Source organism: Mustela lutreola, chromosome 8 (genome assembly GCF_030435805.1).
Source record: "Mustela lutreola isolate mMusLut2 chromosome 8, mMusLut2.pri, whole genome shotgun sequence".
Classification (NCBI taxonomy): Eukaryota; Metazoa; Chordata; class Mammalia; order Carnivora; family Mustelidae; genus Mustela; species Mustela lutreola.
Genome location: NC_081297.1, coordinates 112,703,537 through 112,729,586, shown reverse-complemented (window position 1 = coordinate 112,729,586; position 26,050 = coordinate 112,703,537). Strand labels below are relative to the sequence as shown.

The following is a 26,050-nucleotide window of genomic DNA, read 5'->3' as shown; positions in this document are numbered from 1 at the left end:
AATACATGACAAATTTTTGTTAACTTGCATGGTATAAAGCTAATGATATAAGCTTGCTCATTTTTAGATTTCTTAATGATTATCTAATTCACTGTAATTTCTTTAGACTTTTAATACAGGCAGGCTATGATGTTAATATTAAAGATTATGATGGCTGGACACCTCTTCATGCTGCTGCTCACTGGGGTAAAGAAGAAGCATGTCGAATTTTAGTGGATAATCTGTGTGATATGGAGATGGTCAACAAAGTGGTAGGCCTTTTAAATGTATTTTAAATATTTAAATTTTTAGAAATATCCAATAGGTATTCTAAATATTTAACTTTTAGAAATAAATGTTTTAGAGTTTGAAAAATGTTGTAATATAAATTCTGTAATTGTATTAAGTTTTAAGAACTGTACAAAAGAACATTTATCAACCACTTATTGATTTTTATTATCAATTATTTAAGTTTTTCTCAGTCTGTGAGGTGGTTTTGGCCTTGTTCCTCAGAGAAAGAAGTATTACTCTTTGAGTAATCATACATAATAGATTTGGGTACTTGGGAACTCATAAATAAAAGAAAATTTTGCATTACTCTGTGAATGTTTTCTCCCATCATTCTGAGTTGGAACACATGCAGAAGTATATTTCTGTTTCTCTTTAGCTGATAGTCTTAATAGCTTGTTTATAGTAGCTTTTTAAGTGACATGGATAATGGGGTCTTACAGCATGTGAAACTAGTAAAAACCACTAAGTTTTAGCCCAAATTAAAAAATTGAGATGCAACGTCTAGTCCTAGTTTTGCAGATGAGAAAACTATTTATGAGGTAAAAGATTTACTTAACATCTAATATCACCCAACTAGGTAGAGGGAAAGAAGGAGTGAATGTCAGATAGATAGATAGATAGATATTTTATTCTATTTATTTATTTATTTATTTATTTTTACAAAATCATGAACAGATTCAGGTTATCAGATTCCTTATAAAGATTTTATTTATTTATTTGACACAGAGAGAACACAAGTAGGCAGAGAGGCAGGCAGAGAGAGAGAGGAGGAAGCAGGCTCCCTGCTGAGCAGAGAGCCCGATGCGGGACTCGATCCCAGGACCCTGAGATCATGACCTGAGCCGAAGGCAGCGGCCCAACCACTGAGCCACCCAGGCGCCCCAGATTCCTTATTAGATGAGATATTTTTTCCTTGACTCCCTTCTAAGCACCATCATTCAGTTACCAGTGTCACCAGTATTCCTGTTAGTTCCTCCTGTTCTGTGTTCATGATTCTTACTATCTACCAACAGTTGCAGAGCTTAAAACACATTTCCCCTAGGTGAGCTTGATTACCCTTAACTTCTATAGAATATCCCTTATGTATTCTGTTTTATAAGATAATGTAGTATATTACTTAGCAGAGATTCCTAAAATGATCTCATCTTTATTCAAGTGGCACCATCTGATCCTACTGTGTCCGTTAATATAAGTACTGGTGCTGATTATGCTCTAATTAACTGCAGTTTCTAATTGGAGATCTGCAAAGGGAAGAGAACAGATATGATATACCATATGCCCAAGATTTTCCTGTGGGTGTTTGGAGGTTGTGCAGATTGATGTCCTAGTTGCTGACATGAAGCAATAAAGAAGCCCTGTGAGCTCCTTTGCTCTTTCTGGAGCATTTCACGTATGTGCTTTAAGTAAGAAGTGTGCAGGCAAGTTAAAGTCAGTCTAAAAAGTAATGAAAATCTTCAGGAAAATCAGGATTTAAAAAATGCTTGAGATTGATCCAAGTGTTTGAGAGTATAAGTATAGGTTTGCTTTTATATAAGTATAAAAGTCTTTGATTTTGTAGTCACGACTTTTAGTAATTTGCTTTCTCTACTGTTGTTATTATAACAGTATTCTGTTTTGTAATCAGCATTAGAAGACAGATGTTGATACTGTTAGATTTTAAGTTAAAAAGCCAGGTAATTTTAGTTTGACAATTCATACTTCCTCTCCTTGGTATAGAAATTCCCTCAGGTGCTGGGATTTTTCTGAAGAAATTAGTAAATACTTCTTACGTTCTAATCTGTTTGCATGCCTCTCTCTCTCCCAAACAGCGTCCCCTGATGGCCACTTGCTCATTGACATGGACAGTACTGATAATTGGTTCATTCTTTGGTAGTGGCCTCCAGATAAGGACCAGAGAGAGCAGCTTATTAATGAAAATGCTTTTCCAAAAAGATTGTATCATTTTCCAGTTTAAACATGTTATGTTTTGGTAGTGATTCATGGACAATATATAGTATGTGTGAAAAAATTACTTTATCTTATACCTGTTCTATAATTGTCTAATTCCTTTGCCATACAGTTCATCATAATTATGCTCTGGGACAAAGACTGCATATAAATAGTTTTGCTTTATCTCCTTTTGTTTCTGTCTTACTATAGTAGCATTTTCTTGTGTCATCCTAAATTTTAATATCTTATCCCCTCATTTCATCATTTCAGTATCTTTATATGATCTTAGAAGAATTACGCCTCATAGTTCCTTAGAATTTTATAGTTTTCAACTTGTTTTCACATATATTATCTAATGCTGTCCTTTTAACAGCCCTACAGAATTGTTATCTGAGTTACACAGATTTGAGAACATGATCAGAGAAGACAAGTGATTTTCTTAAAGCCCTAATAATTAAGTGTAATTAATTAAGAATAATTTATTCTGGAGGGTCTAGGGGGCTCAGTTGGTTAAGTATCCAGCTCTTGGTCCTGTCTCAGGTCATGATCTCATTGGTTGTGAGATTGAGCCCTGCATTGGGCTCTGTGCTTAGCTGGGAGTCTGCTTAAGAGTCTCTCCCTCTGCCCTTCCTCCCACTTGTGCACATGTGCTCTCCCTTACTCTTTCTGAAATAAATAAATCTCTTTTTAAAAAAGAATAATTTATTCTGCTAAGTTCCTCTGTAGCTTTTTTATAGTTTTTGATTTCTCGTGTTTTATTTTTCCAGTTACTAACTCAAATTTTTTAAAAATATGATTTAAAATTTTTATCAGAATTGGATTTTTCTTTTAAAATACCAGGATTTTAAAGACATAGTTTAATGGCAAGAGGCAAATGATGTATATAGCATTTTAAAGGCCTTTATGCCATAAGTATACCAAAATGCAAGCATTTTTGTTGTTGTTGGGAGGGAGACTGTATTCTAGAGTAATGGAAGATATCTTTACAAGACTTTGTATTTTTAAATTTTTAATTTTATAATTTTGCCTGTGCGAGTTAATCTCTGTTACTATTGGCTGCATTTTACAAAAATATGTCATATTATTCGATCAAAATTAGTTTTTATTGTATAAGCCTGTTTAAATGAATTTTTCTTATCATTTGATACCTTCAGTACTTATAGATTTAAATTTTTAATAAAGTTATTTTTAAAGTGGTATCAAAAAGTACTTACAGAACTTACGGAATTTAGATGAATTCTTTATTAATAGAAAGTATAATTTTGGTGTAATGTATAATACAGAAAATGCAACAAATCATGTAGAAAATTTGAAAGTCTACATAAAAGTGGGAGAAGTGTTCTTAAAATAAGAGGTTTTGGTCTTATTTCTTTAACATTGTAAGCCATTTGCTGTCATTTTAACTCATTATAAATTATGTGATACAGACTTTAAATCCCAAGATTTTTATTTTGTTTGCTTAATTTATTAAAATAATTGTCTTACTATAATATAACCAAATATTGTTCCTTTTTAAATACTAAGATGTTTTTCTAATTGGAATTTTCTTTTAATACAACAGTTATCGGTAGACAACTTTTTAGTTTGGTAACTATTATTACAAAGATTTAAGTAAATTAAAAAAAACTCCTGGGGCACCTGAGTGGCTCTGTCGTTAAGCGTCTGCCTACAGCTCAGGTCATGATTCCAGGATCTCAGGATTGAACCCCACCAAGCTTCAGGCTCTCTGCTTGGTGGGAAGCCTGCTTCTCCCTCTCCCATTCCCCCTGCTTGTGTTACATCTCTTGCTGTCTCTCACTCTCTCTCTGTCAAATAAATAAAATCTTTAAAAAACAAAAAACCAAAATTGCTTCTCCTTAATGGGCCCATGGGTTTTCCTCCCTGCCTTTATCTGAGCTTAGTCTTATTTTCTGTAAAGACAGTGGAGCAGTAGAGACCTAGCTTCTATTTTCACTTTCCCTTCATTGCCTGCATGACCTTAAGCAAATGCCATACATTCAGCCTAGGTTTCCTCTTGTGTGCAGCGGGAACCATAATGCTTGTCCTGACTACTTCACTGGTTGTTCTTGAAACTGAAGAGAGATCACACCTGTAAAAGCAATTCGGTTAGAATAAGTTAGGAAAGAATGAAGAGTCTATGAAGTTAGACTTAAACAGTAGCTCTAGTGTCATTCTTGTAATTAACAGATGTATTGTAAACTGATTTTTTAAGCAGTAATTTTTTTAAAAGATTGTTTTCTCTATTGGTAAAAGTTCTTATTTTCTTATTTCTTAGCATTGTACTCTCTTTGGTTATTTCTTGGTTACATCGAGTGATTCTGGTTATATGCCTTACTGTGTTAGCATCCCATTAATGAAGCATAGTAGCCTTACAGTAATTAAGAACCAGGTGATGTTTATAAGACTTTGTAATTGGCTGCCTTCATGACTGTCCTATATATTGTTTAATGAGCATGGTTAAGTTGAGGGGTGTGCTTTTCTGAAATTCGAAACTTTACTCTGTTTATAGCCTGCATTTTACTGTAGTTTTTATTCTCTATCAGCTGCTGTTTGCAAAGTAGACTCATTTTTCAAGGGAGAAAGTGAAAAGAAAGGTTAGTAAGGTGATCCATTTCTTACTCTTGTAAAGGAAGATTCCTTGGTTACTAAAATAACCCCATTTACATTTAACTGCTGCTAAAATTTAATTACAATTTAAAAAATTTTTAAGGTGCAGTATTTCATTCATGAGAAGGGTTGATAAATGCTTAAAATAATACTTAAAGCCAGTTTATTATTTTTGCTTAACAAGATCTTGAAAACAATTTGCATAACATAGTATCTGTAACATTATAGAAATAATTATACAAACAGACTGATATAGCAAAATGGATTACCATGTATTTGTAATCTAAAGGGCACCTTCAAAATTTGAGCCAGTTACTTTGTTTCAGAGCTACATATTCTTAAGGAATTTAATTCTTAGTGTTTAATACTCAAGGCTGAAATGTGGGAAAAGGTTTATTAAAGCTAAAACATTTTCTCCTGGACTGAGTGGGAAAGGATAGTTTGGTTCTTAAATTCCTGCTGGGAAGATTTTCCAACAAGAAAATGCAGATACATCAGTGTTTCTGAATACATAAATTTTAAATACATACATTTGCCTATCTTGATAAAGTAGCATTCCATGTACTTTTAGGATACATCTCATAGATCATATTTTTTATTTTATAAATAGTGGAAAACCAGCTCAGATATTGGGTAGCTTATATTTCATTTTATAGCACTGGAAAATGTAACTCCTATCTAAGTAGATGACAGCATCCTAATGATGGTGTAGAATTGAGGGTTTTAGATTTGTTTTTTAATGGAAGAGCTTATATAATTTTAGAAGGCATTATTATCTACTCATCTGGCTTTTTTGTAGCTGTGAGACTCCTTTTGTGAAAGAAATTTGAATTGCCTTTAAGATTGATAACATTTTCTAGTTAGAAAAAAGTAGAGTATTTTTCTGAGAATGGATTGTATACCAGCCAACATATTAAGTAGAATGTATTCTAATAGTGAACTTTTTTGACATTCTGGAATCCTGTACCAATAGGGTCATTGCAGGCAACAGAAGAAAACCTTACTATGTTTGGTCAGCAGCTCTTTGAAATTTTCTTTTCCACAGTGAATAAAAATAGATTGACAGATGTTCATCTAAACTAATTTTTGAAACTAAGGCATACCTGTGGCTGGCTGAACTTTAAGCAGTTTGGAAATACGTATTTTTACTTTGTTACTCTGTTAAGACTTCCATGATTTTTAGGGAGGTATCAAAAAGAAAAAAGGCCTCCCCTGAAACAAATAATACATTATATGTTAATTTTAAAAAAAAAAAAAAGGCCTCAAAAGGTTAAACATGGAGTTACCACATGACCTGGTAATTTTACCTAGAGCTATATCCCTAAGAAAATGAAAACAAATGTTCACTCACAAACTTGTATATAGATGTTCGTAGCAGTATTATTTATTATAGATAGCCAAAAATCAGAAAGCAAAAGCAAATGTCCATCAACTGATGAATAGATTAACACATGTGGTACATCAGGCAATGGAATATTATTCAACAATAAAAAGGATTTAAGTTAGTGCTTCCATGTGGCAACATGGATGAAGCTTGAAACATTATACAAAGTGAAAGAAGCCAGTCATGAAGGACCACATATTTTATGATTCCATTTATATGAAATGTTCAGAACAGGCAAATCCAAATCTATAGTAACAGAACGTAGATTAGTGGTTGCCTTGGGCTGGAGGGTTGGGAAGGGAAATGAGAAAAGTGGGGAGGTCATTTCTTTTTGGGGTGATGAAAATGTCCTATATTGATTATGGGGAAGGTTGTAATTCTCTATGAATATACAAAAAACAATTGAATTGGACACTTTAAATGGCTTTTTGTATGGTGAGTTTTATGTCAATAAGGCTGTTATCAAAGAAAGGAGAGGTGTATCCGCTGCTTCTCTCACATGAATTTCTGATATATCTCCTTTAAATCATACTGTTGTTATTACTACATGCGTAACAAACTACATACATAACAAAATGTTATCTAACTTCTTTCTGTATAATTATACAGAATCACCAAAGGTGTTTTATAGTTTATTGACTTTTTACCATCACCAACGCCTTTTGTTTCCTACCCAGGGTCAGACAGCATTTGATGTAGCAGATGAAGATATTTTAGGATATTTAGAAGAGTTGCAAAAGAAACAAAATCTGGTATGTTTGATGACTGTCTAAATTGTCTATATTAGTGAATTTTCCATGGCTTTAACTTTCAGACAGTTGAAAAAATATTTTTGTGATGTTTTATACTTTTTGGTTCTAAGTTATTCCTGACAGTCAAACCAAGTGACAGTGAAAGAGAATAAAGAATAGGGGTAGAGTTCAACCTTTAGTATTAGTAATCCCCATTTCTCTTAGGTCCTCTTCACAAAATGAATACTTCTATAATGTACCTACTCAAGAATAACATGTTTTTGTAATTTCATAATAAAGTTTGCTTAGAAGGTGGAGACTATAAAAATCTCAGATTTCTAAAATAGCAGGACCTAGATAAGGAAAACGTTATGTAGGTAAGAAAGATTTTTAAGTATGAAATATCATCAGACATCCTGAGTGGCTAGGGGATCCTGATTTTTCAGTGATCTAAAGTTGGAGGGATGTAAAAAATCCAACTTTGTCTTTCACCCAGCTTTAAACTATTTAGTCCTCTTTATTCTTTATCCAAGCCTGCCCCCCCCCACTTTTTTTCAGATAGAACTTAAATCTTTCCTTTGTTTTGGTTTTGTTTCATGTTTGGAAAACTACTGTTATTATTACTTCAAATTCGGTATTTACATATTAGTACTATTTTAATAGTCTTATTTTCCTTTGTATAACTTTTATAAAGCTACATACTGAAAAACGGGAGAAGAAATCTCCACTAATTGAATCAACAGCCAATATGGACAATAATCAGTCACAGAAGACCTTTAAAAAGTAAGTAAAATATTGTTTTGTTATTGTTATGAATGAATTGGCATGAGGGCCATAGACATATTTATCAGATTTGGTGGATCTGAGAAAAATTGAAGTTTTTTGGTCTTTTGTGTTTTTAATCATTTGAAAATTATTTTCCTTTCACAGCAAAGAGACACTGATTATTGAGCCAGAGAAAAATGCATCCCGTATTGAATCTCTGGAACAAGAAAAAGTTGATGATGAAGAAGAAGGAAAGAAAGATGAATCTAGCTGTTCTAGTGAAGAAGATGAAGAGGATGACTCAGAATCAGAAGCTGAAACAGGTAAAATTTGAAGTATGATGGGATTTTCAGTGAATCGTGATGCAGTGTTAAGTAAGATAAGATTAGGCTTTAATTTTGAAACTTTACTGATTTCCTGATTGTCCAGATACTTCACAAGCCAGTAAATTATCTTTCAGAGAGTATTGGAAACTTGAGTATAGTTGTGAATTTATTGTTCTCTAATGACTTGGAGGTTCTTACCTCTGCATTTTGCTGAATTGTACTTTTAGGTTTGAAGAAGGAGAAGATTCCCTTAGGATGGTACAGATGGGGTATAATTGGGTTCCCAGCAATTCAAGAATGCTTCTGATACTTTCTGAGGCCCGACAGTCCAGCAAGTTGATCCTAGTATCATCTCAAATATTCTCAAAGCAAGAGTAAATTTTTAGAAAGTTGAGGTGAATCAAAATATTTTCCTGTGGGGTATGGAGAAATTTGCTTTGTTTCAAGAAATTTTGAAGATAGGGGAAAGTATAATACACCTTCATATTCCAACTACCAAGAATGAACAGCTGCTGACATTTAGCTGTATTTTCTTCAAACATTTATTTATTTTTATTTTTTTACTAACATAAAATGTATTTGTTTTAGGGGTACAGGTCTATGATTCATCAGTCTTACACAATTCACAGCACTCATCATAGCACATACTCTAATTTTTCTTTTAATAACATTTAAACATTACAGTTGCCTTCTTGACCATGAGCCCTAGTCTACTTCTCTTTCCTTCCTTCCCAAGGTCAGTCACTGTCCTGAGTTTTTTCTTATATTTTCCAGTCCATTTTAATGCTATCTTACACATTCAGAAGCAATATATAGTAATTACAGGACAGTTTTGTGTTTTCATTTTTATACCTAGGAGTTGTTATTCAACTTGCTTTTTTTTTTTGCACTTAAAAGTTGTAATTTTTAGATTTGTTTACATCTACCTATATCTTTACCTATATAACTTACCCCTCTAGTTGTTGTATAGTATTCATTAAATACATCTGTTTCCCTTCTGATAAAAATTTATCTTACTCCCATTTTTCCATTGTTGGCAAATAATGCCATAGTGACCATTGGTGCAGTTGTCTCCTCATGTGTATAAGTAAGAGATACTCTACTAGGTATACTTAAAAATTGAGTTACTGAGTCATATTTTCACTTTTCATGGATGTTGCCAAATTTCTTTACAAAGTCACTATCACGTTTACATTCTTGTCCTTTTTATTCCCAAAGGTATGGTTTCTGTATTGTTTCAATGAATTATAATTTTCTATTAGAAAATTTATATTTATTGGTTATTTCTCCAATGTAAAATTCCAGTGTTACCATCTTTGAGTTGTATAAACTGATGTTTTAACATGTAAATTTATCAGAAAAAAATAGCCCATTTCCATTAAGATTTTTGATCAAAAAAAAAAATTATCAGGACCAATATGGTGGCCATCAGTTAATACAAATGAAGCCCTAGAATTTCTTGGTCCCTAAATTTCCTCTAGACACAACAATAGTTATGGATCATTTTATTTTTACTCACTCAGCAAAATATTTCCCCTAAGAAAATTCAGGAAGCTAAAGTGTACTAAATAAACACACATGGAAGAAGATAGTGATTATCTGTTTCCCATTAAAAGTGAAATGTTAAACAGATAAAGGCTAGCTTTGTTGCCAGGTACTGTGTCTTAAATTTCTGGTTTTTTTGAAGCTTACTAACCCTACAGGTAAATTATTTTTTGGTAAAAAAGAATTTCTGAGAATGTAAATGACCATCTTCTAGTCGCCAGGGATGTAATTTCTATTATATATCTATTTATATATATATATTTATATTTATATATATATTTCTATTATATATCTAATTTCTATTATATATCTATATATAGATATATAATCTATATATATCTATTATTGCTGTCATACTGCTGGTCAGATGAGTCAGCACATCTTTCATCTTGGTGAGAGTATGGATAAAATTGGAAACTAAAGCAACCAGGTAGTCACTGAATATTATAGTTCCTTTTTATGACTTGCTAATTAAATATTTCTTATAATAAAAGTATGTTATATGAGAATGAGCATGCATAATGTTTAAGAACACAGACTGATTCATGAGTGTAATTGTATTTGTGGTTAATTTATTTAATCTCATATTTCTCTAATCTCAGATTTCTCAGAAATTTCTTGCTTTAAATGGATACTATATGTAGCATTGCTTTGTAGTAAGTGCTAACGTAGAGTTGAATTTTATAAAATCCATATGCATGTAAAATATGTAAAATACACCACTACAAATCAGAGTATACTACATGTGCACAAGAAAGCTAGAACTAGCATCTAGATCTTTTAACTAATGTGTCCGGTCTTTTACTACTTATATAGCAGAATTCAAGAATCCAAGCATCTCACAGAAATTTCTGAGATTTTGTTATCGAATATTTTCTTAATTGGTCCCTTCTATAGAATTCACTGTTCCAAGTCGGGCACTGGGGAACTATTTGAAATAAACAAGCCTACAGATTAAGCCAGTCTTGCCATTAACAAACTAGCCTCCTAACCTATTTTGGTTGAAATTTCCTTAACTTGTAAAAATAAGAATTGGACTAAATGATCTAAATAGTTCTTTAAATTATTCTGGGTATTTCTTTAAACATACTGTTCTTTTTTTCTTTCTTTTCTTATCTTTTTTTTTTTTGATAAACTGTACTGCTTTGTAACTACAAGTAGAACTAATTGCCATCAAATTGCGTTGTATTCCTCCTCTGGAGTTTAGGTATACCAATCACTTTCTGCTGTTTCTTACTAAGCTAACTAAATGTTTATCTAAAGCATTGTACTATGATAATTTTGTTCTTCCTTTTGCTAGTGGTTGCTTGTGCCGGGAAAATTTGACTCTATCTCAAGAATTAATCCATGTAAATGTGTCTAGTTCCCTCTGTCTCACTCTTCTAATATCATCCAAGGTTTTATCATACTTGATTTGCAAACTTGAGAAAGCAGTTGTTTCCCTGTAGAGCTACAGCTTGGTTTGACAATATCTAAATTATTTCTTTACCTAGTTTTTGGAAGATTATTTCTTTGGAAAGTTAGTTGATGTAAAATAATGATTTTGCTGAATTTTCTTTCATTAATTATATATCAAACTGGTTTCTTATAAATGAGCTAAAAATAAGAACTCAACCAAAAGTTTAATTTTCTCCAGAGTGATTTATAAATTTGAGAAGTAGTTGAAGGAATGAGAAGGGAAGTGTATTTTTGTTTTGGGGTTTTTTTTAACTCTAAGACTTGAACTTTTCATTCTTCATTGAAATCAAATTAGTAGAAGGGCTTTAACAATATTAATAATGCTAAGCTGGATGGTGGATACTTGACATTTTTTTCATTATTATTCATAAAACAAGCCTGAATGATTATACATTCATGCATATACATTCTTTGATGTGTGGATTTCACTAATATAAAATAAATATTTAAACCAAGAGTAAAAGGAGAATATAAAAGGGGAAAAAAAATCTGTTGAATTTTATCTTTTTGTTATTTATTTTTCCTACTACACTGTAAGCTCTATGCTGTTAAAAGATGTTTTGTTTTTTCATCAACTGGTACAGTGGACTCAGTACCTAGTACTTGAAATATGGAGGCATTTAATAAACATTTATTGACTTATCTCCATTTAGGTAGACTGTTTTCCAAGATGATGGTCTAATAGATTATTCATGATTTGTACTTAACTGTACTGAATAGGCTTAGCTTCTATTGAATTAAAAGAGGTATTGTGTAACAATGAGAATAAAGCTCATTAAACTGTAGTTAGCTCATTCAGTTTATTCAAAAAGTTAAGATCATAGTGATTTTTAAGTGTGGCACTTTGGCCTTGTCCTTTGGTATAGTTTGGGATCCTATGCTTTTCAATTCACCCTATTAACATCTTGTGGATATTTTCTTAGTCATAAATATAATGAATGAGTCAATACAAATTCAGAACTATTTGGTATTTATACATGTATACATGTATACAACTACATATCTACCCTAAAGATAATTATATTTTAATATTTTCTACTTATAAAGTATAATTGCATAATGATAAGGTGGAAAGTTATGTTGAAAAACTGACTTAAGAGAAGGAGGGAGTATAATGAATATGAGTATCATGAAAGAATATCTCATAGAATTTTAAAGTACTATACTTCTTCCCCAAAGTATAGAAGAATACCTATCCTCCCTCATTTTGAAACCTAAGGTCTACTTTAAAACTGGGTAAATGATCTTTGACCTTTTGAGAAGTAAGCCTTTCTGGCCCATTTATAAATTACAGCTAATTTATAGATTTAAATTTATAGGTAACTGTTTGTTTTTGCTAAAAGCCAGTCTGATTTGTATGATCAAATATAGGGGCACCTGGGTCACGCATTTTGGTTAGGCCGTTGACTCTTGGTTTCAGCTAGGTGGTCATACCAGGATCTTGAGATCAAACCCCATGTCAGAGTGCACTCAGCACAGAGTCTGAGTCTCTCTCCCTACCTCTCCCACTCGTGTGCATGTGCACACACTCTCTCTCGAATAAGTAAATCTTAAAAATTTGTACATATTTCAAATACAGTCTGAATGTTTTTGGCATCTATATTTTCAAAAACGTTTCTCTCAGTGCTTCATTGTTAGTTAGAAATTGTTTTAATACATTGCGAAAAGAGATTATCAGCTGATATTCTTGTTGATGTTTAGATTTTTTAGGGGTGAGAAAGTATGAACTTTGTTTCACAGGAATATAAACTGACCATTGACAAAAAGCACTTTTTAGATTTCCTGGAATAAAGAGGAGCTATGAGTTTTAAATAAGCAATGTAAATTGTGGATCTGTTAGAAAAAATTGTGTAGCTCTTACAGTCTTTTTGGTTTCCCTGTATTCAAGCATTCAACTTTTAAATATCAATTGTTTTATATTTCTGTAGTGTTAAAAGTATGGAAATCAGATTTTGTTTTTTATTCTTAGATGCTTTGTTATGTCATCATGTTCTATTATTTCAGCATACATACTGAGACATTTCTGGAAACTTCTTAAAAAACTCCCTTGTTAAAAAAGAAAAAAAAAATGGAAAAGACTTGAACAACAAAACCTTTTTAAAAAATGAATATAAAATACTGTTTTTCTAGACATTGAAACAATCCATACTGAATCTTAACTCTTAAATTTTTCATGTTTTTGTAATAGATAAGACAAAGCCCATGGCTTCTGTAACTAATGCCAGTACTTCTAGTACACAAGCAGCTCCTGTAGCTGTTACAACACCTGTGTCATCTGGTCAGGCAACACCTACATCACCTATGAAAAAGGTAAGCCAAAATTGTGTTTGCTAAAAATACTTACATTCTGTTTAAGTACTAAAGCATTAAGACAGTTCTTAAATTTTTATAGTTTATTACAAAAAATATTTAAGGTTTAGAATAAGAATATATTTTTCTTCTTTAAATTTGACTGAGATTTCCTTTGAACTATATTCATTTAAAAAAAATACTTTTTAAAGTACTAGTTTGCATATGAAAACTAATGGTAATGGTCCTGGTAGTTTTTAATTTCTTTTGAACTTCTGAGAAACATGGGTTTTGTATCCTTTATCCCGGTAAGTAAAGGCACATTTTGAAAATTTCACAGTTAAGCACAAAAAGTACTATCACAAGTCAGAGAGCTAGAACCTAGATTGTCTAACTCTATACAAAGCACGATTGTCTAACTTTATACAAGACTCTATACAAACGTTTTTGAAAATATCACCATGCAAGGGTGATATGCCAGTAAGAGCATGATCTCTGATTTTGGACAAACCAGAGATCACTCCCGACCCCACCTCTTATTAATTGTAAGGACATCTAGCAAGTTGCTGTCTTCCTTATCTGTCAGGGAAAAGGCAAAACAAAAAAAAATAACCTAAAAGAGAAAGTAAATTAGCATTATAAACCTTGGTTGAGAGAGAGAGAGAGAGCTAGCTAGTGACTAAGTGCTCTCAAAATACCAGTTTCTTTTTGTTTTCCCCTTATTTTGTTCCCCATTTGTTCTCTGTCCTTTTGCTTCCTTTTCTCCACCAAACAGTGCTTCCCAAGTAGTGTATTGATCTTTTTAAAGATACTTCTTTTCCCTACTACTCTAGAACCTGTACTTCTTTTAACCCAAATTAAACATTACATGTTTTTTGTTTTGTTTTGTTTTGTATACCACTGGTCTTTTTTATTAAAGGCTTCTCCCCACCACCCTTACTTATCTTTAATGAACATACTCATTTCCCTCTCTGTAAACACACACACATACTTTTTTTGTGGAAACATTTAAGAATTGGGTGCTATCAGTATAACACTTTACCCCAAATACTTGAGTACATATCTCCTAAATACGAAAGCATTATCCTTCATTCCCATAATAAAATGATCCTATTTAGGATATTTAAATTTGTTGTAATACTTTTATCTATGCTCATTACATACAAACCATAGTCAAGGTTTTTTCAGTTGTCCTACTAATGTTTTTCTGTTTGTTTTTTCAAATCAGGGGTCCACTGAGGGATTGCACATTGTGCTTAACTGTCATGTCTCTGCCTTTGGACTTCTTATTTTGTTGCTTATCTGACATTATTTGGTTTGCATGGGTTTGAGGACTGATTTTAAATCCCTGCAGTGTTTCTGTGATGTTGTCAGTATTGTTCATCTTTGGATTCGGCTCCAAAGTGGTCAAAATATGAATCTTTCAGAATAATAAACTAGAGAAGTTTTTCACAATCCATACTGCTAGTAGTAATCTTCCTCTAAAACTCTTGCTAAGGAAAGTGACGAATGTTAACGATGATTATCATGCTATAACTGGAGTCATCATAGGCTGTTTTAAACTTTAATTCTAGAGTCCTTGTATACTTCTTCAATGAGTACCAAACTTTAGCTCTTTTGATTTACTATCTGTTAAAATTAATGATTATCAGAAGTTCCCCAATAGCTCCATCCCCCTGAAATATCTGGCCACAAATAACTGGCTGTCATTCTTTTGAGTATTTAGCTAACCAATCTCTTTACTGCTATTGTCAAGTAATTGCAGTTACTTTGATCCTTTTGATCAATTACATTTTTCTCAAACATAGCCCCAATTTAATAACTTAATTGCTCTTAATAACTCTTAATAATTGTTAATGTAATAATAACTTACTGTTATAGTAATCATAACATAATAACTGTTAGAGTTAGGCCAGTAACCTCTTTGCTATAAAAATCCTTACTCAGAGCTACTTCTGATTCTGTTATTAAATTGATCCAAAAACAACTATCTTCCTCTGTGCTTTGCATGTTTAGAAACTCCATTTTATTCTCAATTTCAGGTATCTTAACTTACTTTGAAGGTTATATTTTTTTAGTCTTTGTTCTTAAGGTTTTGTAACCAAATTTTATTTTAATAAAGTTGTGGCATACAGATAATTTGAAGTATTATTTTAATGGATAGAGTAATTTACTTATTTTGTATGACTTTTAAAGCCTGTTATGTTCAGTGATACTTTTTAATGTTAATATAGCATTTTAATGTCTTCTAAGTTAGTTTCAATTAGGGATAATGTGAATTTTCCTTTAACTTAGGGACTTCACAGATGAATTTCCTCAGCTGAATCTTTAAATGCATGTTAAAAGATTTCATAGTTGAGAGTTCTGTGTTTAGGTTCCACTCACTACTCTGGTTTTGATGTTTAGACAGAGGTATCTTAAGTTCTCTTGCTTCTACCACCAGTGCATAAACTAATAGAAATACACACATGGGGGCATCTGCATCCCATCAGTTAAACTGATTTTAGCTCAGATCATGATCTCAGGGTCCTGGAATTGAGTCCCATGTTGGGCTCCTTGCCAAGTGGGTAGCCTGCTTCTCCTTCTTCCTCTGCCTGCCTCTCACTCTGCTTATGCTCTCTCTGTCAAATAAATAAACAAAATATTTTTTAAAAATTAAAAAGAAAAAAAACACACATGCACACACAGCAAGAAATAGATCACAAAACAGGTAGCTCTAAAAGAGTATTAAATACCATTTATATTCTTAATAATTCAGGGTAGCTACAGAAAAACGTAGATATCTTCCCTTTAAATGATACTGCATTAAGTTCTTAACTCTTCAGCTAAAATTAAAGAGAGACCAGGCCTGTGACTTGTGGAGATGTTTCCTATAAAACTATCAGTTTGGTTTTATGATTTAAAATTTTAGGGGTGCCTGGGTGGCTCGGTCGTTGAAGTGTCTGCCTTCAGCTCAGGTCATGATCCCAGTCCTGGGATAGAGCCCCGTATCCAGCTCTCTTTCTCCCCCTCCTTGTGTTCCCTCTCTTGCTGTCTCTCTCTTTGTCAGATAAATAAAATCTTAAAAAATAAATAAATAAGATAAAATAAAATAAAAATTTAACAGTAGGGGTACCTGGCTGGATCAGTCAGGAGAGCATGCAACTCTTGATCTCGGGGTCATAAGTTTAAGCCCTGCAATTGGTGTAAAGATTATCTAAAAATAATAATAAGTAAACTTTAAAGTTTTAACAGTGAATTTATATACCTTTCTTTAATCAAAATAAATATTGTTGGAATCTCTGAAAAAGATTACCTATTTTGCTGTATGCACATAAATTCTGGTAAGTGTAAGCTGTATTAGATGGTGAAAATTCATCTTTTTCTTAGAATTAAGTGTTTTGGTTAATTGGATCCAATTATTAAATGTAATAATAATTTAATAAACTATGTACTGTGGCCATATGATGTATGCCAGTTAAAGTGTACAAATATAGAATGATTGTTTAAAAATGGAAGAGAGAGGGGCGCCTGGGTGGCTCAGTGGGTTGGGCCTCTGCCTTCGGCTCAGGTCATGATCCCAGGGTCCTGGGATCAAGCCCCGCATCGGGCTCTCTGCTCAGCAGGGAGCCTGCCTCCACTTCTCTCTCTGCCTGCCTCTCCACCTACTTGTGATCTCTGTCTGTGAAATAAATAAATAAAATCTTAAAAACAAACAAACAAAAAAAATAAAAATAAAAATAAAAATGGAAGAGAGAGGTGCCTGGGTGGTGTGACTTTTGGTTTCAGCTCACGTCATGGTCTAAGGGTTGTGAGATGAAGTGCCACGTTGGGATTTGTGCTCAGTGCAGTCTGCTTGGACTCCTTCTTTCCCTCTGCCCCTTCCCCTGCCATGCACGCGCGCTCTCTCTCTCTCTCTCTCTCTCACATAAATAAATAAATCTTGAAAAAGAAATGGAAGAGATCATATTTTTTGAGGTAATAAAATTAGAACATTTGATATAAATCTTAAATGGGTAGGTAGTATTTCAACTAACAGAGAAAGAGAGTTTGTACAGTCTACTGAAAGGAAGAGAAGAGAAACAATTGTAAACAAAGTAGGACGCCTGGGTGGCTCAGTTGGTTGGGCAGCTGCCTTCAGCTCAGGTCATGATCCCAGCGTCCTGGGATCGAGTCCCACATCGGGCTCCTTGCTCCGTGGGGAGCCTGCTTCTCCCTCTGACTCTGCCTTCCACTCTGTCTGCCTGTGCTCGCTCTCGCTCTCTCTCTGACAAATAAATAGATAAAATCTTTAAAAAAAAAAAAAAACAAAGTAGAGATACTGTGAAATATTTGCAGGGAAAATAAGTTGTGTAGTTTGATTGATTTATAGGGTACATATACAAAGTGAAACAGGAAAAGTAACGACAAATTATGGAATGTCTTCATTTCTATGGTAACATTTTTATAATTTGATGAACAGTAGAGAACTACAAAATGTTTGAACAAGGCCACGAGAGAATTATCCTTTATAGAATATTATTTTGGCAGCAACGAACAGGTATATTTGAAGGGAGGCTAATTGAGAGAAGATTGACTAGAAAGTTACTGAAGTTGCCTAAGATGATAGACTAGAAAAGTGGCAGTGGTCTTACAAAGGATAGGAGATTCAAGACTTGGCACCTAATTTATAAATGGGGGGGGGGGATGAATAAGAAGTTTCAAATATGGGGAAGAGAAGAAATTTATTGGTGCTACTAACAAATAGGGAACTGAGGGAGAGCTGGTTTGGAAATAAAGGTGTTTGATTTTAAATATGTTGAGTTTAAGGTTCTAATTATAGTTCTAGATAGTTCATTCTCTAGGTAAATAGAAATTCAGGACTGGGAATTTAGGAGTCATTCTAAATTAGAGACATCAAATTTGAAGAATAAGCGAGTGCTGTTAATATTTAACGTTAAGAAGTATAGAAGACCCTATTTCCAGCCCTTAGAGGAAGAAAGGAGATCTGAGAACAGAGTCTTGAGATGCTTATGTTTCAGGACTGTGCTAACAACATCAAGAAGACTAAGACGGAGGGGAGTAAGAAAGTTAGAACAGACTAAACAGTCAAAACTGTTTACAGACATCAAAAGAAGAGTTTCAGAGAGTGGGTATAGTTGAGTATTTCAGATACGTTCATTTATAGGCCAAGTAAAATTGAAAGGAGCTTTGAAACTCATAAACCAATAAATCCAAATTCACATTAGGCAGAATGGAGAGAGATCAGTAATTACAATGCAACAAATGTCCACTTCAAAATTGTTAATACTCCCTCATTTTTCTCAACTCTAAAATAGCAGTAATAATATCATTTCACTGGGTGGTTGCAAGAATTGAATGAGATAACGCATGTGAAGGACTTTTAAGCTTAGGGCCTGACAGGAGCAAACATTTGTTAAATGTTAGCTTCTCTTGTACCATTCAGTAAATGTTAGGTTACCTATTTTATCATGGAGAAGTAACTTTATTTCCAGTTTTGGGGAAGTTGTAGGTCAGGGTTTAGCAAACCCTAGTTCGTGGACCGAAGCTGGCCTACTACCTGTTTTTGTACAGCCCACATGTTAGAATGGTTTTAATATTTTTAAATGGTTGGGAAAATTACAAAAATATTTTGTGACACAAATAAAATTTCAGTGTACCTAAATAAAGTCTTTAGAACAGCCAAATTCATTCACTTATGTATTACCTGTGGCAACTTTGGTCCAACAGTATAGATGAAGAGTTAGAACAGAGACTGTGGTTTGCAAAGCCTAAAATTCACAGTCTGGTCCTTTACAGAAAAGTTTGCTAACCTCTGTTCTTGGATGCTACAACTTGAGACTCAGAAATCAATAACTGATCATCAAGTACATGTATTATTGTATAAAATGTTACAGAAGTCCCTCGATGAAATTTCTCAGTCAGTGGGACGTTTAATGTTTTATTAATTTTTTTCACAGTGCCCCTTGGCCAATAGGAGTACCTCTTTGTTTCCTTTATTAAGTAGTTAAGTGCAAGTAAGTTAACAATAGCAGTTTGTGTGGTGTCCAACAGGTGTCACTGTGCTTTCTCTTAAAACTTTAAAATATCCCACAGTGCCCTTGTGATTTTATTCTGGCACCCTGGGGCTTCAGCACACATTTTGGGTACTGGGGAATGCTGTATATAAGGGTCTATATTTTGACCCTAATGATAGGAATTACTTACTGGAGGTACCAGAGGTATCTCACACAGTAGTTTTGTCGTAGCCCTCTGACATCCTGGGTACTTTAAACTTAAACTGCTAATTGTAGCAAACTTTGGCAGTAAATACAGGGAAAAGTGGTTGTTTTTTTTTTTTTAATTACCCATATCCTGTACGTAAAGGAACTAGTTAGTTGCTATATTCACCCATCTATTCTTTTTTTTTTTTTTTTTTTTTAATATTTTATTTATTTATTTGACAGAGAGAGATTACAAGTAGGCAGAGAGGGCGCCTGGGTGGCTCAGTGGGTTAAGCCGCTGCCTTCGGCTCAGGTCATGATCCCAGGGTCCTGGGATCAAGTCCCGCATCAGGCTCTCTGCTCAGCGGGGAGCCTGCTTCCCTCTCTCTCTCTGCCTGCCTCTCTGCCTACTTGTGATCTCTGTCTGTCAAATAAATAAATAAAATCTTTAAAAAAAAAAAAAAAAAAAAAACAAGTAGGCAGAGAGAGAGAGAGGAGGAAGCAGGCTCCCTGCTGAGGAGAGAGCCCGATGCGGGACTCGATCCCAGGACCCTGAGATCATGACCTGAGCCGAAGGCAGCGGCTTAACCCACTGAGCCACCCAGGCGCCCTTCACCCATCTATTCTTATCTGTAGTTAAATATTTAAACTTTGTGAGTTGAAATGAACAGTTAAATATAACAAATGTTTCATTTTTATTGCTTTTGGGAAGCCTTGAAAATGAAATAAGTATTTGTATAAAAATTAATTTTGAGTTGAAATGTATAAAATAATATTTTGTGGTAAAATCAAATAGTTGAAGGCTATGATATTAAAAATATTACTGAAATAAATGTTGTAAGTGGAAGGTATATCAGCTGTTACTTTTTTACTGATTATGCTGGATTAAAAATTTTTTGACCTAAGTATATAAATGAATGAAAACAAAATTCAGGTGCAGTAAGTTTGTTCATTCATATACTGTAACATTACCTGCTCTATGTGCCTTTAACTATTTTGGAAATTTCTTTATTAGATTCCTTCAGAATCTCTCTCATGCTAAAACTAGAATTTGTTCCCAGTGACTTTTAAGATTGGATCATTACCCAGTTACTGGGCTTTAATTTGTTATAAAAGTCTTCTTTTTAAGTGTGTTTTGTTCATAATTTCCTTTTCTGTTCTTATGCTTTCAATCTTTATCTCTTTACCTGTCTTATTTTAATTGGCTTTAGTATGATTTCATTGCTCCTATCATGCCTGTGGTGGAATCAGTAGATCCTGCATCATGGAGGCAGGGCTTGCGCAAAACTGGCATTGTTCTTGTGCCCAATAAGGGTGAAAAATCTATGGTGAGGCATTTCTATGTGCAAGGATTTATATTAGGTTACAACATAACAAGCTTAATATGAGTATTGGTTCCAAAGATGCATGGTTTTAAAGTCCTTATGGTGTGCTCATTTTTGTTCTCCATATTTGCATCATAATTTTTCTGTGTGGTATAAAGTGTGGAGTGTGTTTTATTAAATCTAACTTTTGGAAAGGTAGTTCTTTTTTTTTTTTTTTTCCAGTTTTAGATCTTTGAATTTTTTACTAAGACATTAACCTACTTAGTGTTTCTCCTGAAACTTTAACTATAATTTGAGACGTATTACCTGTAAACTTGTCATTTCCAGCTTAGGGATTGATCAGTCTTAATATTTTTTTTTCTTTTCTTTAAAAATAAAATAAAAACAGTTTCCAACTTCAGCCACAAAAGTTTCTCCCAAAGAAGAAGAGAGAAAGGATGAGTCTCCTGCATCCTGGAGGTTAGGACTTAGAAAGACTGGCAGTTATGGCGCACTTGCAGAAATCACGGCATCTAAAGAGGCTCAGAAAGACAAAGACACCGCAGGTGTGATGCGTTCAGCTTCAAGTCCTAGGCTTTCCTCCTCTTTGGATAATAAAGAAAAGGTACTCTATTTCCTAATCTGGTTTCTATTAAAACTCTAATAATTTTTTTTCTAGGAACATCAAATCTGATGGATTTTCTACTGTGTATCATTATTAGATCTGTGTATCAACTTAATTCACCTGATTTAATGAATTACATGATAATATAAATATAAGTACCTTAAACAGATATCAGTATGGAATTACAGGCACATGTCAGAGATATTGTGGGTTTGACTCCAGACCACTGTAATAAAGCAAGTCAAATGAATTTTTTTGTTTCCTACTGTATATAAAAGGTATGCTTATACTATAGTCTCTTAAGTGTGCAGTAGCATTATGTCTAAAGAAAATATATATACCTTAATTAAAAAATACTTTATTGCTAAAAAATATTAACCCTAATCTGAGCTTTCAGCAGCTCATAATCACTGAACACAGATCACCATACCACATGTAATAATAATGAAAAAGCTTGAGGCCATCTGAGCATCTCATTCGGTTAAGTGTCTTGACTCTTGGTGTTGGCTCAGTTTTGATCTCAGCGTTGTGAGATAAAGCCCCTCATGGGGCTCTTTATTCAGTGCAGAGTCTGCTTGAGACTCTCTCTCTCTCCTTCTGCCCCTCCCTGTGCTTGCATGTGCTCTCTCTTTTTCAAGCGAAAAAAATAAATCTTTAAAAAAAAAAAATATTGAAGGGGCGCCTAGGTGGCTCAGTGGTTTGGGCTGCTGCCTTCGGCTTGGGTCATGATCTCAGGGTCCTGGGATCGAGCCCCGCATCGGGCTCCCTGCTCCGCAGGAAGCCTGCTTCCCTCTCTCTCTCTCTCTCTGCCTGCCTCTCTGCCTACTTGTGATCTCTGTCTGTCAAATAAATAAATAAAATCTTTAAAAAAAAAAAAAATATTGAAGGGGCGCCTGGGTGGCTCAGTGGGTTAAAGCCTCTGCCTTCGGCTCAGGTCATGATCCCAGGGTGCTGAGATCGAGCCCCGCATCGGGCTCTCTGCTAGGCAGGGACCCTGCTTCCCCCCACCTCTCTACCTGCCTCTCTGCCTGCCTACTTGTGATCTCTCTGTCAAATAAATAAAATTTTTAAAAAAAGATTTTATTTATTTGATAGAGATCACAAGTAGACAGAGAGGCAGGCAGAGAGGTAGGGGGAAGCAGGGTCCCTGCCTAGCAGAGAGCCCGATGCGGGGCTCGATCTCAGCACCCTGGGATCATGACCTGAGCCGAAGGCAGAGGCTTTAACCCACTGAGCCACCCAGGCGCCCCTAAATAAAATCTTTTTAAAAAATGTGTAATATTTTGAAATATTGTTGGAATCACCGAACTGTGACAGAGACACAATGGGAGCAAATGCTTTTGGAAAATGGCTAGGATATACTTGTTTGATGCAGGGTTTTAACAAATTTCAATTTATAAAAACCACAATATCTGTTAGTGAATAAAATGAAGTGTGCCTCTATAAGTATTGGGAAAATCAGATGTGTTTGCCAAAAAAATCAATTATGACATTATACTCTAATGTTTTATCTTACTTGAGAGCTTACAATAAAATGTATTAAAGGGCATTCATTCTAGAATTTAGTTATTCCAGAAAGTAATTATACTCCTAAGTTGCTTTTATCCAGTATCTGCAGTTTTTTTATCTGCTTTTTCATATCAAAAGAAGTCTCCTTCTGATGAGTAGTTTTAGTAACTATATTTGGAAAGGTAAAACTAAATTATAAAGAACATCAAATAGAATGTACCACAGTTCATTCAGTGATATTTTATATAGCTGGATTATCTATTCTCTATTGCATTTTTAGTGCTTGGACTTTTTTCCATATAGTTTCCTTCCCCTATTTAAAAGTATTTCTTTGGGCGCCTAGGTGGCTCAGTGAGTTAAGCCGCTGCCTTCCGCTCAGGTCATGATCTCAGGGTCCTGGGATCGAGTCCCACATTGGGCTCTCTGCTCAGCAGGGAGCCTGCTTCCTCCTCTCTCTCTCTGCCTGCCTCTCTGCCTACTTTGATCTTTCTCTCTCTCTCTATCAAATAAATAAATAAATAATCTTTAAAAAAATAATAAAAAAATAAAAGTATTTCTTTGTATCAGAAATTCAGAAATGGAATTTCTCATCAAGTAATTTTAATGTTTTTTATTTTGTATGATTGACTGGCCAATTCTTTTCCAAATACTTGCTGCCATTATAGTGGGAACATATCAGATGCCTTGCTACTACAGTCTCAACCAGATTTGGATAAATACAAATTTAAGTAATTTTTGTTCTGAATATTTTAATATTACATCAAACTAGTAAATAACTTACATAACAAATAATTGGGACATACCAGTCAGCCATTTTTGAGACCTTATTTCTTTAGAAAAATAAGAATATTTTACTTTATCATACTCTGTTACCTTATATAACCTGTTTTGGACGTTTTAGAAAAAGTCATTAAAATGTGGAAGGATTTTTTTGTCCATGTTTTTTTTCCATTTATTAAAATACTGTCTAATTTTAGATTAAAGGAGAAAGAAAATTATTTTAAACAGTCTGTCCTTTAGTGTTTATAGTATTATTGATAGACATTAATTTTAGAATGTAGCTAGGAACTTTGGAAGAATACTATAAACTGTGATGGCTATATTATGTGCATTGTTGATTACTCTTCCTTAATACTTTTAGCAGCTCTTATAATCATCACACAGATTTATTTTTACTCATTTTTTTTTTCCTGTTGTGTAGGAGAAAGATAGTAAAGGAACTAGACTTGCATATGTTGCACCTACAATACCAAGACGACTAGCCAGTACATCTGATATTGAAGAGAAAGAAAACAGGTGAATTTATTATGATTTGCTGTGTGTTTTAAGTATGAAATCTTTATTGGGATGCCTGGGTGACTCAGTCAGTTAAGCATCCAGCTCTTGATTTCAGCTCAGGTCATGATCTCAGGGTGTGAGATTGAGCCCCATGTCAGGCTCCGTGCTAGACATCCCCTGCCTGGGATTCTCTCTCCTCCCCACCACCTCCCCATATTTTGTGATCATAAGTAAACCTTCTGTAAACATCTTAATTTCCCCCCCGTAATTAGGATTAATACCCGAGAAATAGAACTTAGAACCAGAATTACTTTCAGTAATATGCCAGAGTGCTTTCCCAAGGGATTTTACTGGTTTCTGCTTCTACTAATGTTTATTAATACACAGCTTTTTTAACGTATTTTAAAATTATATACCAGAACTTGAAGGATGTTCTTTTCACAGAGATTCTTCAAGTTTGCGTACAAGTAGTTCCTATACAAGAAGAAAATGGGAAGATGATCTCAAAAAGAATAGTTCAGTTAATGAAGGATCAACTTATCATAAAAGGTAACATAATTCTTGAATAACATTCTTGACTTTTATAAAAATATGAGGCAGTTTTTTGGGGGCCCTCAATTTAGTATTGTTACAAAAATATGTGCTTTTATAAATACATCTTTTGTTTAAATAAAACATCATTTAAAGACCCAGAATATATATTTAAAGATGGGTGAAAATTTGCTTCTACTTACGCCATATTTATTTATTTATTTATTTATTTATTTCATTAGATTTGCTATATTAGGAAGTACCTTTTAGATTATAGCATGTTTAGAAGGAACTCCTTATATAATTAACTACAGCAGTTGAATAGATTAGTGTCTTCATTGACCTGGTCATTAATTAGTGACCCGGAAGTTTCTACTTTTCTTAGAACTCAGAGATACAAAAATGTCTTGAATCAAAATGTTGGTAATTAAATCACATTGTGGGGGTGGGAGGGGGCTTTAAATGTTTTCTCTGCTAAAAACAACTAAAAAGAAGAAGAAAAGATGAACAACTATAATATAGTCATGGGTCACTACTTAAGGATGTGACTCATTGCTGAAACACTTTTCTTCAAAAAGGTCCATCTTCACTTTCCCTGAATAAAACCAGACCTAAGTGTTTTTCTCAGACCCAGCCTGGCATGACCATATGGTGTGTTACAGTCCAGGAATGGAAAATACCAGATCAGATCATCTTTGAGTCCTGTTGAGGGAAGAGGGAGGCAGTAAAATGATACACTACCAAATTAGTGAAAACATCCAGACTCCTAGCAAGTTGTAGATGCAACTCTTGGTGCTGGAGCCAGTGGTGTATTTAGAACACAGTTTTTTAGATTTTTCCTAGCCTTGTGAATCTGTATAATATATAGACTTTAACTATAGAATACACATACAAACACATTCTATATAGATATGACTCTTTCCTTTAGTTGCTCCTTTGGTAGAAGACCAGATGATTTGATTAGTTCTAGTGTTCCAAGCACCACATCAACACCAACAGTTACCTCTGCAACTGGGCTTCAGAAAAGCCTGCTTTCCAGCACAAGCACTACTACAAAGATTACAACGGGTTCTTCCTCAGCAGGCACACAAAGCAGGTGAGTCACAGATACATTTTGTGTTCAGGCCTACTGTGTGCTTATGTATGTGCATGCATTTTTGTTTAGAAGATTGTGGGGCTCTGGATTTTTTCATTTACCTCATTTAAATTATTTACAATCAAATTTGGTTCCAAAAAGAGGCAAATACGCATGTCTGGGGAAAAAAATTAAGTTCCTGAATTACTAATTTTCTTTGAATCAGGCTGCTTAAAATTAAG

The 26,050-nt window shown here is 33.9% G+C and overlaps 1 protein-coding gene across 5 annotated transcripts in view; it reads left to right on the top strand.

Moving 5' to 3' along the window:
- Positions 1-26,050, top strand: part of PPP1R12A (protein phosphatase 1 regulatory subunit 12A) — a 151,557-nt gene that overhangs the window by 83,079 nt on the left and 42,428 nt on the right. For 3 of the 5 annotated variants that reach the window (XM_059186417.1, XM_059186414.1, XM_059186415.1), the window contains exons 5-13: positions 107-251; positions 6,868-6,942; positions 7,616-7,704; positions 7,852-8,009; positions 13,204-13,325; positions 21,200-21,415; positions 24,126-24,220; positions 24,647-24,751; positions 25,662-25,829. In XM_059186417.1, the coding sequence (XP_059042400.1) occupies positions 107-251; positions 6,868-6,942; positions 7,616-7,704; positions 7,852-8,009; positions 13,204-13,325; positions 21,200-21,415; positions 24,126-24,220; positions 24,647-24,751; positions 25,662-25,829 (1,173 nt within the window). The remainder of the gene's footprint in view (positions 1-106; positions 252-6,867; positions 6,943-7,615; positions 7,705-7,851; positions 8,010-13,203; positions 13,326-21,199; positions 21,416-24,125; positions 24,221-24,646; positions 24,752-25,661; positions 25,830-26,050) is intronic. The other 2 variants (XM_059186418.1, XM_059186416.1) reach the window with 1 other exon arrangement.